The 13,206-nt window shown below is 38.0% G+C and overlaps 1 protein-coding gene across 4 annotated transcripts in view; it reads right to left on the bottom strand.

The window, feature by feature from the left end:
• Nucleotides 1–421: 421 nt before the first annotated feature.
• RECK (reversion inducing cysteine rich protein with kazal motifs) overlaps nucleotides 422–13,206 on the bottom strand; it is a 52,070-nt gene continuing 39,285 nt past the window's right edge. For all 4 annotated transcript variants that reach the window (XM_015854844.2, XM_032442530.1, XM_032442531.1 and 1 more), the window contains 7 exons: nucleotides 12,517–12,639; nucleotides 11,832–12,000; nucleotides 9,473–9,665; nucleotides 8,812–9,022; nucleotides 7,504–7,577; nucleotides 3,763–3,918; nucleotides 422–1,676 (listed from right to left, as the gene is read on the bottom strand). In XM_015854844.2, coding sequence (XP_015710330.1) covers nucleotides 1,461–1,676; nucleotides 3,763–3,918; nucleotides 7,504–7,577; nucleotides 8,812–9,022; nucleotides 9,473–9,665; nucleotides 11,832–12,000; nucleotides 12,517–12,639 — 1,142 coding nt within the window. In that variant the 3' untranslated portion in view covers nucleotides 422–1,460. The remainder of the gene's footprint in view (nucleotides 1,677–3,762; nucleotides 3,919–7,503; nucleotides 7,578–8,811; nucleotides 9,023–9,472; nucleotides 9,666–11,831; nucleotides 12,001–12,516; nucleotides 12,640–13,206) is intronic.

Here is a 13,206-nt window from a genome sequence, read left to right on the forward strand (position 1 = left end):
TGTGGGCTTGCAAGAACACACGTCTAAGACTTGGTTTGCTTTGGAAGATGCTGAGCCTTAAATTTTAGGTACAAATAAGGCACTGAGTCAGTCCTTAATGTTAGAGCAGATTTACTGTTGCAGAGAGTGACCAAATCAACACTGTGGGTGATCATAACCTTATGATGATGGTCCCATCAAAATATCCTTCCCCTGTAGTTAATGAAGTCTTACACGTACTTAAGTGTGCATACATTACACAGAATGTGGCAAAGGAAAAAAATAAACCCAAACACTTGAAATTCACTTTGGAAAATTTAAGCTATGCATGTATGTATGTAATAATTGTAGTTAGTTCTATGGGTTCATTTGAGAAAGAAAGAAGAAAGTAATGTAGTGCAGAATTCTATAATATCCTCTATAAGGACAAATGACAGTGCTATTAAGATAAAAAAAGCTTTAATACTTTCAAATTTAGAAGATTTAGCATAAAATATTTGCTACAGACACGCTACAATAACATACATGTTCAAAAAGTTTTCAGTGCTTTCAAAGTTCAGCATTTTGGCAAAAAAGAACCTGCAAATACTTCAGAAGCTGGTTATCATAATACTGATATAAAATACTTCATGCAGAGTAAGGTCAGGTGCATAGAATACAATAAGAAATAGAACACTGTTTGTGTAAACATTTAAACATATTTAAAGTATAATTTTCATTAGATAACATGCAAATACTGCAATATTTTAAATGGCACTTAAATATAGATACTGAGATTCTTTATAAATTTGCATCTAATACAAGATTCTGAAATATACATAACTATAAAAAGAACACATTTCTTCATTTCTTCAGGTACTTCAGGTATAGAGCTTGATTGTCGTTTCAAAAGCACTGAGCCCAGTGTCCCACAAGTCTTCACTAGTTCAAGTAAAGACGTCCATTGAAATAGGCTCAGGACTAGTTAGTTTCCTTCATAATAAAATATTAAAGTGTATTTACATGAGAATAAACTCATATTTTTGGTAAGGTAATGAAGTAGCAGCAATTTGTTTCTTCAAAAAATAATGCTTAGAACAGGCACGAGCGTTTTGTTGTCACTGATATTTGTCCGGATAATATAAAGTTAACATTTTTCAGTAAACTGAGAGCACTACTTGTTCATTGGCAGAAAAAAACACTAAGAAGCTTCTCACAAGTACAGTTCCATAACGTCAGAACCTTCCCATGCACGTTTGTGGTTACCAGATCAGGGGAAAATGATCTGATTGTGCTGAAACACTTTGCTAGTCATGAAAAAAGAATCTTCTTTTGGCCTATTCCAAGCACTCTTCATTCTTCTGTGAGAAATATTAGTACACCAAAAGTCAAGTCTTCTACAGCTCCTGCTTTCTGGTTCAGTGATCAACAGTTCTCAATGTTCTTCACAATGTTCCTCACAATGTTAAATCCCTTGATATTTGGGTATGTTTTCTACATAGCTATATGTAATACATCAATTTTAGCAAGGTAAATGAAAAACTGATGAAAAGGCAGTGCAGAACAGGCCCCACTTTAACAGAAGGAGAAGAAATGCTGAACGAAACTTGTACTTGAGATGCAATCAGGGCTGACAGAGGTACATGTGATGCTAACGTTGGACTGTCTGAATTGATCAATGACTCTATCTTTTCTGCTTCTTTATTGCAGGCTTCAATCTAGGAAGAAAAAAGTTATTGTTTCACTTCTTGTCATGTAACATGCCAGTGCAGACATCTTATATTGACAGAAAAGTTTAAGATTTTTATCAGTGATTCAGTGTAGCCACTAAGACATGTTGGAGCCCTCAGCATAGGCTTTGTTAATGGAAAAGTGCTGTGGAAGCAGCACCAAAGGAAGAAGGAGGCTGTACAAACTAGCAAGGGTGACACATTTTGAATGTTGACATCAAAAAGCTCACAGTAAATTAAAACTAGAAGTAAGAGAGGCCCTCCACACGGATTACACTGATTACGTTGCCTGCACGCTTTCAAATGAGATGTAGTTATGATCAGGTATCCCACTCAACAATCTGGTCGTGTCTCTTCACCAGACTTTCCCAATCCCTGTCTCACCAGAGAAGAATATCCCTCTCTTCACAGTCACGTCTCATTCATCTCATCTGTTTTGGGCAGTACGCACATTATGGACACATCACACAAGAGTCAAACTTCATCAGCCATCTCCAATGAACATGTCGAGCCCTCACTACAAACTGCAGCCCCTTCCATCCAACCGCCCTGACGCGCTGGTTCCACACAAACAGTTAATCCCTGGTTTCACATGGCTGCTCTGACTGCAGGCAGCCCTCACCAGGAGTCTGACAACATCTACTGCAGACCAGGTAGAGCTGATCAGGTGGACAACGCCCAAGACCTTATTTCCTAAGTACTGATAAAATTCTGAGCTATTTCTGTTATAAAATGAGATAAATGTTGGGGCAGAATTGGACATAACAGGTGTTTGCTCCAGTAGCAAAAAAATACATAACTGTGTTTCTGTCTTAGAAACAAATTCCCTGTTTAATACTGCAGCTTTCAAAATTTGTCATTTTATTCACTCAGACTTCAGACCAGCCCAGAAACAATTCTGAGCATGCAGAATTAGACTGCAGAAATGAAAAAAAAACAGGAAGCAAAAAAACAAACCCACAAAAATAACAACCTCTGCCTATGCACACACAAAAACAAAAGCAACCTGCCTAAATTGTTTGTATAGTAAAAGATGAGAGACTGTACAAAGATTTCCCCTTGTCCCCCTTCCTTTTCAAAACTAAATCCTGTTTTCAATTACTACACATTGATATGTAAGGGGACAGAGCATCTGCTGTGGTTTCAACTGAGATAATTTTCTTCATAGTCACCAGTATCCTATTTTTTGGCTTTAGGAGAAAAAAAAAATGTTGATAACAAACCAAAGTTTTAGCATTTTCAGAGCAGTGCTGTACAGAGCCAACGTCATCTCAGTTTCTCAGCTTCTTGTACTGCCCTGCCAGCATGGGGGCTGGGGTGCACAAGGAGCTGGGAGAGGACAGAACCAGGACAGCTGACCTAAACTGGCCAAAGGGATATCCCATACCATATGGCATCGTGTAGAACTATACAACCGGGAGGAACTGGCTGCAGGGGGCAGTTGGTGTCTGGCTGGGCATAGGGCATAGGTTGGTGGGTGGTGAGCAATTGTGTTGTACATCACTTGTTTGGTAAACATATATATAACTTTATATATTTATTATTATTATTATTTTTCATCTCAGAAAATAGTCTTTATCTCAACTTACAAGTTACACTTTCTTTCCCCAGTTCTCTTCCCCCATCCCACTGGGGTGAGGAAGTGAGCAAATGCTGCGAGGTGCTTTGCTGCCTGCTGAGCGAAACCACAAAAGCATCCCAACAGGCATCCGTTATAACATGCCATCAGCAGGGCAAAGCAAGACTATTAGGAACAACTACAAAATGGCAAGGAGTTTTGTTCTAAAAGGAAAAAAAATAAAATAGGAAGATATCCTTATTGGTCTTGCACAGGTTAACAAATTAAAACTGAAGCAATAGATCCACAGTAATAAAAATGCAATACACAGCCAGAGTCCTGCTTCTTCTGCTCTAAAGCATTCCTAAGAAAAGACTACAAGAATTCTGACCTGCATTTGTTGGTTCAACACACAGGAAAACAATTTCAAAACTGCAATATTGAAAATAATTAAGTATGAACATACTAAAATGACGCAAATCCATGTTGGGTGAATAAAATAAGAATATAACCTACCTGCAATGGTTTGGGTTTCTGATCCACAGGAATGATGAGAATCACAATTTCAGATTCTATGCTTAAGTATCCAAACACATCACACTGCGGCACGGAAACATGCAGGCGGAGTTTTTCAAGTATGTCAAGTACAGTTATAGGCTTTTTATTTGTTACCTGGAAAAAAACAAAGCACTTCCTGGATGATACCGTGCAAAACTATATTATTGTTTCTCTCAGGCAGGTCCTATGGGCATTTGCTCCCTAAGCAAGTACAGAACTTATTCTGTTTCTCATTAGTTTGGCTCCCTACTACCTCTCCCTTATTGGAGTAAGAGAGCTTTTAACTTCCCATACTCGGGTTACTTTCAGGCTTTGCACCATTCTCCTAGTGAGTGGGTGTGATGAATTGCAGGTCATCTCTGTGGGCTTACTGAGTAACGTCTGATTGAATTTTCCAAAGGGAAGAATTAAACTTCAGTCAAACTTCCATAACTTACACTATATGCTGAGAGAAGTATTTGCTTACCTGAATGTTTGACAGGTTGCAATTCTGGATGTAAAGACTTTTGTCAACACATATCTATAAGAGGGATGCTCAAAAGTAATGCCTCCTATTGTACTATGTAGGCCCACAACGTAGGTTGTATGGCAGTAAAGGCTGAACCTTCCTGCTAATATTATACATTTTGTTGCCATTCAACGGAGGTCAGCAGAGAGGCAGTCTGACAAAATGGCGTCTGACATGGAAGCGCAAGTGAAGCAAAGGGGTGGAACTGAATTATTCCATGTGAAAAAAATGGCACCCACTGACATTCATCAACAGGAAACGCACAGTGAGGTGATGGGGGGTGAGTTTCAGTAGAGGTGACAATAACATGAAAAACAACCCATGTTCTGGATGGCCATGCAGATTTTTGCATGGATGGCATGCAGGCTCTTGTACATGGCTGGCAAAAATGCATAGTGTCAACATGCACTAATGGTGGTGACTGTTGAAAAACAGTATTTTGTAGCTGAGAATTTGCTCTATCAAATAGCGTTATTGTGCTCTTTGTAACTGTTGCACTTCCACTGGAAATAAATGGGAGACACGGCTTTCAGAGTAACCTATGTATATAAGAGAAAACTGAAAACTTGAGGATACACAAGTATTCTCAACAGAACACACAAAACTGTATTGTGCCATATTGTGAGCAAGACAAGAGGGAGTTAGCAAGACTGCTGACAAAGAAAATAGAAAGGTAGTGCTGAAGGGTAAAGGAAAAGAGGGGGGGGAATCCCCAAAGGCCATACTGATGAACTGGAGTCCAGTGGAGTTCAGCTTGTGAAATGTCCATTATAAAAGATCTTCTGTAGTCAACTGTCCAAACTGGTCCAGCTGGAATTAATTTTGCCTTGAGCAGGAAGTTGGACTGGACAATGTCCAGAGGACCTGCTCCATCTATTTTTTTTTTTTCCTGTGTTCTTATAATAGCTTATTAGAGAAATACTGAATCATAGGAGTTGGTAGGGACCTCTAGAGATCATCTGGCCCAGAACTGGACACAGTACTCCAGATATGGCCTCACCATGGCAGAGCAGAGGAGGATGATAACCTCCCTTGACCTGCTGGCCATACTCTATCACTGGCATTCTTGGCCGCCTTGGCCACCTTGGCTCATAGTCAGCCTGTTGACCATCAGGACACCCAGGACCTTCTCTGCAGAGCTCCTCTCCAGCAGGTCAGCCCATAACCTGTGCTGATGCATGCCATTTTTTCCTCCCCAGATATAGGACTTGACCTTGAATCTCATAAGGTTCCTTTCTGCCCAACTCAGGGTTGGGCACAGTGAACCTTCCTGCCTGCTCAGGTCTAGCTTAAAGTTATTATCTCTACTTCAGAGTGTTTAAATAGGTTAGTGCACTTGAAATGTTTTGAGCAAATTATTTCTCTTTGATTTTTTAAATGAAAATTAGATGCAGATACAAACATACTTCAATAAGCAACACACTGCTAAAAATCAATTAAAGCCTTTGACCTTGTCCCCCACAACATCCTCATGGAGAATCTGGCTGCCCATAGTTTGGATGGGTGTACGCTCTGCTGGGTGAAACACTGGATGCATGGCTGGACACAAAGAGTTGTGGTCAATGGAGTTAAATACAGTTAACAGCCAGTCACTAGTGGTGTCCCCCAAAGCTCGGTACTGGGGCTGCTTCTATCGAACATCTTTATTAATGAACTTGATGAAGGGATTGAGTGCCTCCTCAGTAAGTTTGCAGATGACACCAACTTGGGAGGGAGTGTTGATTTGCCTGATCAGAGGAAGGCACTACAGAGGGACCTGGATGGACTGGATCAATGGGCTGAGGAAAACTGTATGTGTTTCAATAGGGCCAAGTGTTGGGTCCTGCAATTGGATCACAAAAACCCCAGGCAACCCTACAGGCTTGGGGAGGAGTGTCTGGAAAGCTCCCAGACAGAAAGGGACCTTGGTGTACTGATGAACAGTTAGCTAAATATGAGCCAGCAGTGTATCCAGGTGGCCAAGAAGGCCGATGCCATCCTGGCTTGTATCAGGAATGGTGTGGTGAGCAGGACTAGGGAAGTCATCCTGCCCCTGTACTCAGCATTGAGTTCAGTTTTGGGCACCTCAGTACAGAAAGGATATTAAGGTGCTGGAGCAGGTCCAAAGAAAGGCAAAAAGGCTTGGAGAATATGCCCTATGAGAAGCGAGTGAAGTGGGGGAGGAGGCTGAGTAGAAACCTTATTGCTCTCTTCCAATATCTGAAAGGTGCTTACAGCAAAAGCAGGGCTGGTCTCTTCTCACTGGTGACAAGGCGAGGGGAAATGGCCTCAAGATGAGCCAGCGTAAGTTTAGGTTGGATATCAGGACAGACTTCTTTACAGAAAGGGTTCTTAAGCACCGGAATAGGCTCCCCAAGGATGTGGTTGAGTCACCATCCCTGGATATTTTTAAAAAGCATTTGGATGTGGTGCTCAGGGACACGATTTAGCGGTGGGTTGTTAGAGGGTTGTTAGAGTTAAGGTTCGTATGGTTAGGTTGCAGTTGGACTTGATGATCTTGAAGGTCTTTTCCAACCTGAGCAATTCTATGATTCTAAGTGCTATACTGTGTTCCATATACTGAAGCATGAAAGCAGAGGTCAACAGAGGAATGCAATCCATTTACACACCACATGGTGAAGCTGGACCTAGAATGTTGTGTTCAATTACGGGCAGTCAGCATAAGATCCATTTTAAACTAGAGGTTTTCAAAGAACTTCAATGAAGAATGCAAGAATCTAACTTGAGATGTTAAAAACAAACAAAACATTTTAAAAGATATTTTAACTGAAGAGCAAGATAAAGCAGTGATAACCATCTAAATGAACATGAAGAGCGTAAAGCTATCCAAAGACAATGTCAGAACTAAGTTACCAACATTAGAAAATAGCCAGCAAAATAATCTTAATAAAAGTGCCATAAATAACAAAACACAGACTGTTAGTACCACGAGATAAACATAGTTTTCTTAGCGTGCCTTTACTATTAAAAGTCTGCAATATAATATACTTTTTCTTGTCTATGCTAATTGTTTTTGTTTTGCATTGTCATTCAATTTCTATATCCAAATGTTAAGAAATAATGGAAAGTGTATTTTAAAAAATACTGAAAAATAGCTGACTTTGTAATACCTTTAATTTTCAGAAGTGTATAAATGATTTGACTTTTCCATGTACCCTTGTGTTAAAACACAAGGAATGACTGAACTTTACCTTTGCAAAATTATCCAGCTTGTCTTTGTCATATAATATTCTTAGCATTCCAGCACACACTGGACAGCAAGCTCCTGTGTGATAAAGCAAATAAAAAAAAGCAACAAAATCTCTGTAAAACAAACTCTTTTCACTTTAAGCAAAGCTCGAAACTGAATATTAAGAATGAAAATACCAGAAAGAAGCAAAGTAAATCTTTCAATTTGATGGCAGAAGTGAACAATCTTTTTTTTTCCAAATGTTGAAAACCTTCACAGTGCAAAAGTAGTCACATATTTACAACTACCAAAGTGAAGCAACAAGACAAAAATTTGTTTGTTTAAATATAACATCACTGTAAGCTAAAAAGTATAAATAGGCTGCGTACTGCAAGACAAGATACTGTATGAATACAAACGCAACTACAGAAGTTATGAATTTGAAAACCTGAAACAGTGATGATATAACAGATGCATCACTGCACACTGCAAACACTACTGTGTGTGCAGAACTTTGTACAGCCAGAGGTGGAAAACCCATAGATCTGTTCTAACACAGAAGCATGTACTTCCCCTACTATTTTCCCTCACTGTCTTGGGAACAACTTTCTGCCTACTTATTGTTGTATGTTTAATTCCTGCCCCTGACTAAGTAATTCACATTCTAAGAATGACTGTTACTATATTAGACATAACAGCAAAGCACATAAGCCCTTTTTTATAGTACTGAATGAGTTTTCATATGGAACTTTGAAAACTGACCTTTCCTTTTGACTAGTTAATTAATAGTTCGTTGAGGAAATACTTGTGAAAAGAATGAAAAAACAAAAAAATGAAACTATTCCTACTGTGTTCATTCTTCACAGTATTGTAAATACAACTGGTATCCTACTCTGTCTTCTAATTAAATATAATGTTTGTTATTCCAGGAACTCTATTTTGAAGATAGTTTGGCATTCCCATGTTGCATCTGTGCTGTCAGTTCTGAAAAATTACTCATCCAATTCCCACTGACATTGTACCCTGCACACCACTGACTTCATTCATTTCTCCCTGACAGGTCCTAGGGGCACAGCTGCAAGGTTCTAAAAACTCTAAGAATGTGACTCCTAAAGCCAAAGGCCTTTCCACTTTGAAACCACTTAGTTGAGTCCCAGCACTGCCTTGTTCTAGCCTTAACTAAAGATCTCCATTCTTCCTCTTGGATGTGTCAAAGACATAACAGAATTCTGTATTTTAAAGCATAAGTTTAGTTCTAAGTATACATACATTAATACAAATGGCCTGGAGACTCCTATGTGTAGTAAACTTCAACAGTGAATTAACATACCTGGTGCAATGACTGGTTTGCAGCCAATAGCAGAAAGCTGAGGACATTTAACAAAGGCACACTCTGTATGAAAACCATAGTCTGAGAGAACACCTACAGCCTGACAGGGTCCATAATAGTCAACAGCTACACGATCAGAATAGGCAGCGCACATGCTACTGTAGGTTTCCCCATTATGTCCACACACAGGTTCTACTGATTTGCAAAATGGCTGAAACACACAGAAACTCCCATTATCATCATAAATAGTGAAAATTAACATGCAAGCAAAACTGCTCTAAAATATTCAGAAAAAGACAGACCTACTACAAAGGGGACATGATGAAGCACTAATTTTCAGTTATGAAAAGTTCAGTTTGGTGTTATTTGGTATTCCTAACCAAGGAATTGCTTTAATAAAAGCTTGCACTGAAGTTTGTTTGCAGTAGCAGTGAACAATATAGATGACTTAATACAACCATCAGAGTTATTTCCCCTAAGAAAGCAGAAGCCAAGCTGCTGATTGGTTTTGAGATATCTATCTCAAATATTTGACCCTTAACAAAATCCTGACTATTATTTTGTGTATCTTTATACTAGTCAAACGAATAAGAGCAGGATATTGTAAAACTGAAGATAAAAGAACAAAGATTTAATATTCATTTCTTAAAGTATTTCTTACCTGGCACGATCCTCGATACGCTAGATTTTTTCCTTTTTGGTATAAAGTGCACATATTACTGTATTCCACACTGTCTGTGTCACAAACAGGATCCTGTGTTTGGTCACAATTTAATTGTCTTGGCACACATTCATGTTGGCTACATTTAAACTTTCCAAAGCTAGTCAAGCAAACTTGTTTCTTTGGAATGCACCTGAAGAAAGTTATAATCTCAAGTTTATAAAAAGTTTGCAAGTATTTCGTGGAAACATTTTCAATAAAAACTTTTCGAGTGCTTTAGAGCTAAGTATGGCTAAGCAGAACTACAGGAAATAGACGTGACAGAACATTCTGAATAACCAATTACAAACTTGTTACAAACCTGAAAATGATCCACAAAACATTTAGTTAATGCATATGCACACAACTGTAGTTTCTAGAAAAATTAATCTTCTTTACAGAAGGGGTAGTTAAACACTGGAATAGGCTCCCCAGGGAGGTGGCTGAGTCCCTGGATGTGTTTAAGAGCCATTTGGATGTGGTGCTCAGATATGATTTAGCAGAGGGTTGTTAGAGTTAGGGTACTATGGTTAGGCTGCAGTTGGAATTGATGATCTTCAAGGTCTTTTCCAACCTGGGCAATTCTATGATTCTATTAATCTTCTACCAAATGTTTTTCAACGGATTTTCAAAAAAGGCTTCAAAAAACTTCTTACTCTCAAACCTCTCTTTGTAAAGATGTATTTATGGAAAATTAGATCAAACACCAAACAGTAAACTGCAAGGGAAAATGCTTCTATTGCAGAGGCCTGGCCTGCATTGAGAGAAGAGTGAAAACAAATGATGACAAGGATCCAATTGCAAGCACACAATTTGATTCTAGCTTTGTACATTCGGTATGCTCTATCACATTCAGTCCTGGGAATGACTAAAAATAATCAGTACTAACCATTTCCTTTCTAGCCAATCATTCCTCTCAAGTGCTCACAAATAAGCAGAGAGCAGTAAACATCAGAAGTACTTTTTCTTTGGTATTAAATGGACACCTTCTGTGGTCTTATCTCTGAAACATATGTATTGTGAGATATCTCTCTACTAAATAAATGACAACCAAGTGGATTTGAAAAATAGACTGATGAAAGTCCAAACTGCTTTTCTAACAATCCCCTTTCTCTACAAATTACAATAATCACATATAGTATGCCCTTAATCTTTTTCTAAGTGTTTCTGTCTCAAATGTTATTTATAAAAGACTCAGAAATTCTGAGATTCAAATGCTTTAAAAATACAAATGGAGCACAAAGCTTTAAGTATATTCTAAGCACCTCAGAAATGTTTTAAAATGAAGTTTTACACGTTTAGTTATTTTATCAGACTTACCCAGAATAATCTATTCTGTACAGTCTTAAATGAAATAAGTTGAGGTTCTAAGCATAATAATTATTCTGTAAATCTGAAAAGAAAGCCACTCAATACTTTCCAAATTAAAAATAAACAAGTTAAAGAATGTACACCAACAGTGCAGCTTTAAAATTTATAGTTTCAATACCTCAACTTCTATTATAGCTGCAAAACAATACTATTTTGTCTTTAGTTTTCTGCTTTTAAATATATGGGGAAAAAAAATACCTTCACCATTTGTCATGAAAGCAAAGTATTACACAACCTCTTACAGTAGTTTTCTTTCCAAATAGAAAATTTACAATTCCAAATTTTACAATACTGAGAAAAGGAAGAACTCTGTCTGAAGACAGAGACCAAAAAGTAAAAGCCAGAGACTTTGATCTCTTGAAGAACATTCAGACTTTGTCCTGTCACTGGCACAAGCCAGTTTTTGTTATGTTTCTCTACACAGATTTTTCTCTTACGTGAAATAAACAAACAGATTGTACAGACATGGTTTTCACCATGAAATTATGTCAGAGAAACTTAAAACCTTCCAGAGTTACACATATTTTCCAATTATAGAAATCAAAAGCACAGATTATTAACTGAATAAGCAGAAATTAATTCAAATTTTCAATTCAGGCAAATTTTCTTTGGTAAATATTAGAAGAAATTATGAATCGGAGTAGTAAAATGTCTGGTAAATTTCTTTTTTCTTTTCTTTTTTTAAGTACACATGAGTACTGTTTTATTTCTAAAAATGAGATGTGTGTAAGAAATACAAATGATACAGCACTTTATACAGAGAACCAAGAATTGGCAGTTATCACAGTCCATTGCTATGATAAATGAATAAATTAATAAATAAAAGAGACTACTTTTATCAACCTATTCCAAAGTAAACCATTACTACACACTATACATTCACCAAAGAAAAAGGTCCATTTGCTTTTTAAGCAAAAGATGTTAAAGCTTAAGAATATTTTGCTTTTACCTTTGATTTTTACAAGGGTTAGGGTTACAAGGATCCTTGGAAATACATGATCCAAATTCAAATTGATTGTCTTGAAGACCAACACATCGAGCTATACAAGCACTTGGATATGTGCGCCCATTTTGACCACATACTGGTACAAACTGATCTCCACAGTTACATGGCAAACCTGCAAAAGCAACACGTGAAGCAAGAATATGGTTCATACTTATTTTCTCTGATGAAAGATACATAAGAGGTCACTAAGCCTCCTAATCATCCAGCAAACATGAAGATGTACTGTTATCTTCAACCTCGTATCTATTAGCAATTAATTAAGCAATACTGTAGTACATTACATGTAGTAGGAAAGGAAGTCTGTGTTCTGCCAACTTCCTGATTCTACTCAATTTTCTCTACTATTTCCACAAACTCCTTGTCTGTCATCCCCAGTGGCATTATCCTGTCTCTGTCTATTTCTACAGACTATCTGAGGTTTAACTTTCCTGCACTGATCTAAAAACTAAAATATTTTTTAAAAAAAGTTTTTTTTTTATTTTCTTCCAGAAGTGCAGGTTGGATACTAGAAAATAAACAGATAAAAGAATATATTTATACTGAACTATTGCATGAATTCAGTAGAAATGATTCATAAGCTAATCCTTACTCTAAGAATAATGAACTTCCAGTTTCTGTTGTTTATTACCTGTAAACTTCCGACGTTCATCTTCTGAACTGTGCTCGGTTAAGCACTGACGTGTGGAACATATCAAGTTTCCAGCAAAACATGAACAGACATTGCAGTCTATATTAAAAGACGTTCCATGGCCTTAATAATGGAAATAATTAAGTAAATGTATCCAATTAATACAAATATACCAGAAAACAGTAAGCACAGACGATTTTTTAATTACTGTTACCTTTCAGAGGGTTCAGTTTAAACAAGTTTGCTGAAGACACCAAGCTGAGTGGTGCAGTTGATAAAACTGAAGGAAGGAATGCCATACAGAGGGAAACAGATGGACTTAAAAAGTGGGCCAAAGAGAACCTAATGAGCTTCAGCACTTGGGTCAGGGCAACACCAGATACGTGTACAGACTGGGAGAACTCACTGAGAGCAGTCATGAGGAAAAGGATTTGGAGATCCTGGTGGATGAAAAGCTGAATGAGCCAGCAGTGTGTGCTTGCAGCCTGGGACTGTACAACAAGGAAGGTGGCCTGCAGGGCAAGGGTTGTGATTGCCCCCCTCTGCTTGCCCTTGTGATGGAGTGCTGTGTCCCGGCCTGGGACTCCAGCATTAGAAAGATGTGGAGATGTTGAGCCAGGTCCAGAGGAACACCACAAAGGTGATCGAAGGGCTGGAGCACCTCTCTTGTGAAGAAAGGCTGAGGGAGAT

The sequence above is a fragment of the Coturnix japonica genome, chromosome 2 (assembly GCF_001577835.2).
Source record: "Coturnix japonica isolate 7356 chromosome 2, Coturnix japonica 2.1, whole genome shotgun sequence".
Taxonomy (NCBI): Eukaryota; Metazoa; Chordata; class Aves; order Galliformes; family Phasianidae; genus Coturnix; species Coturnix japonica.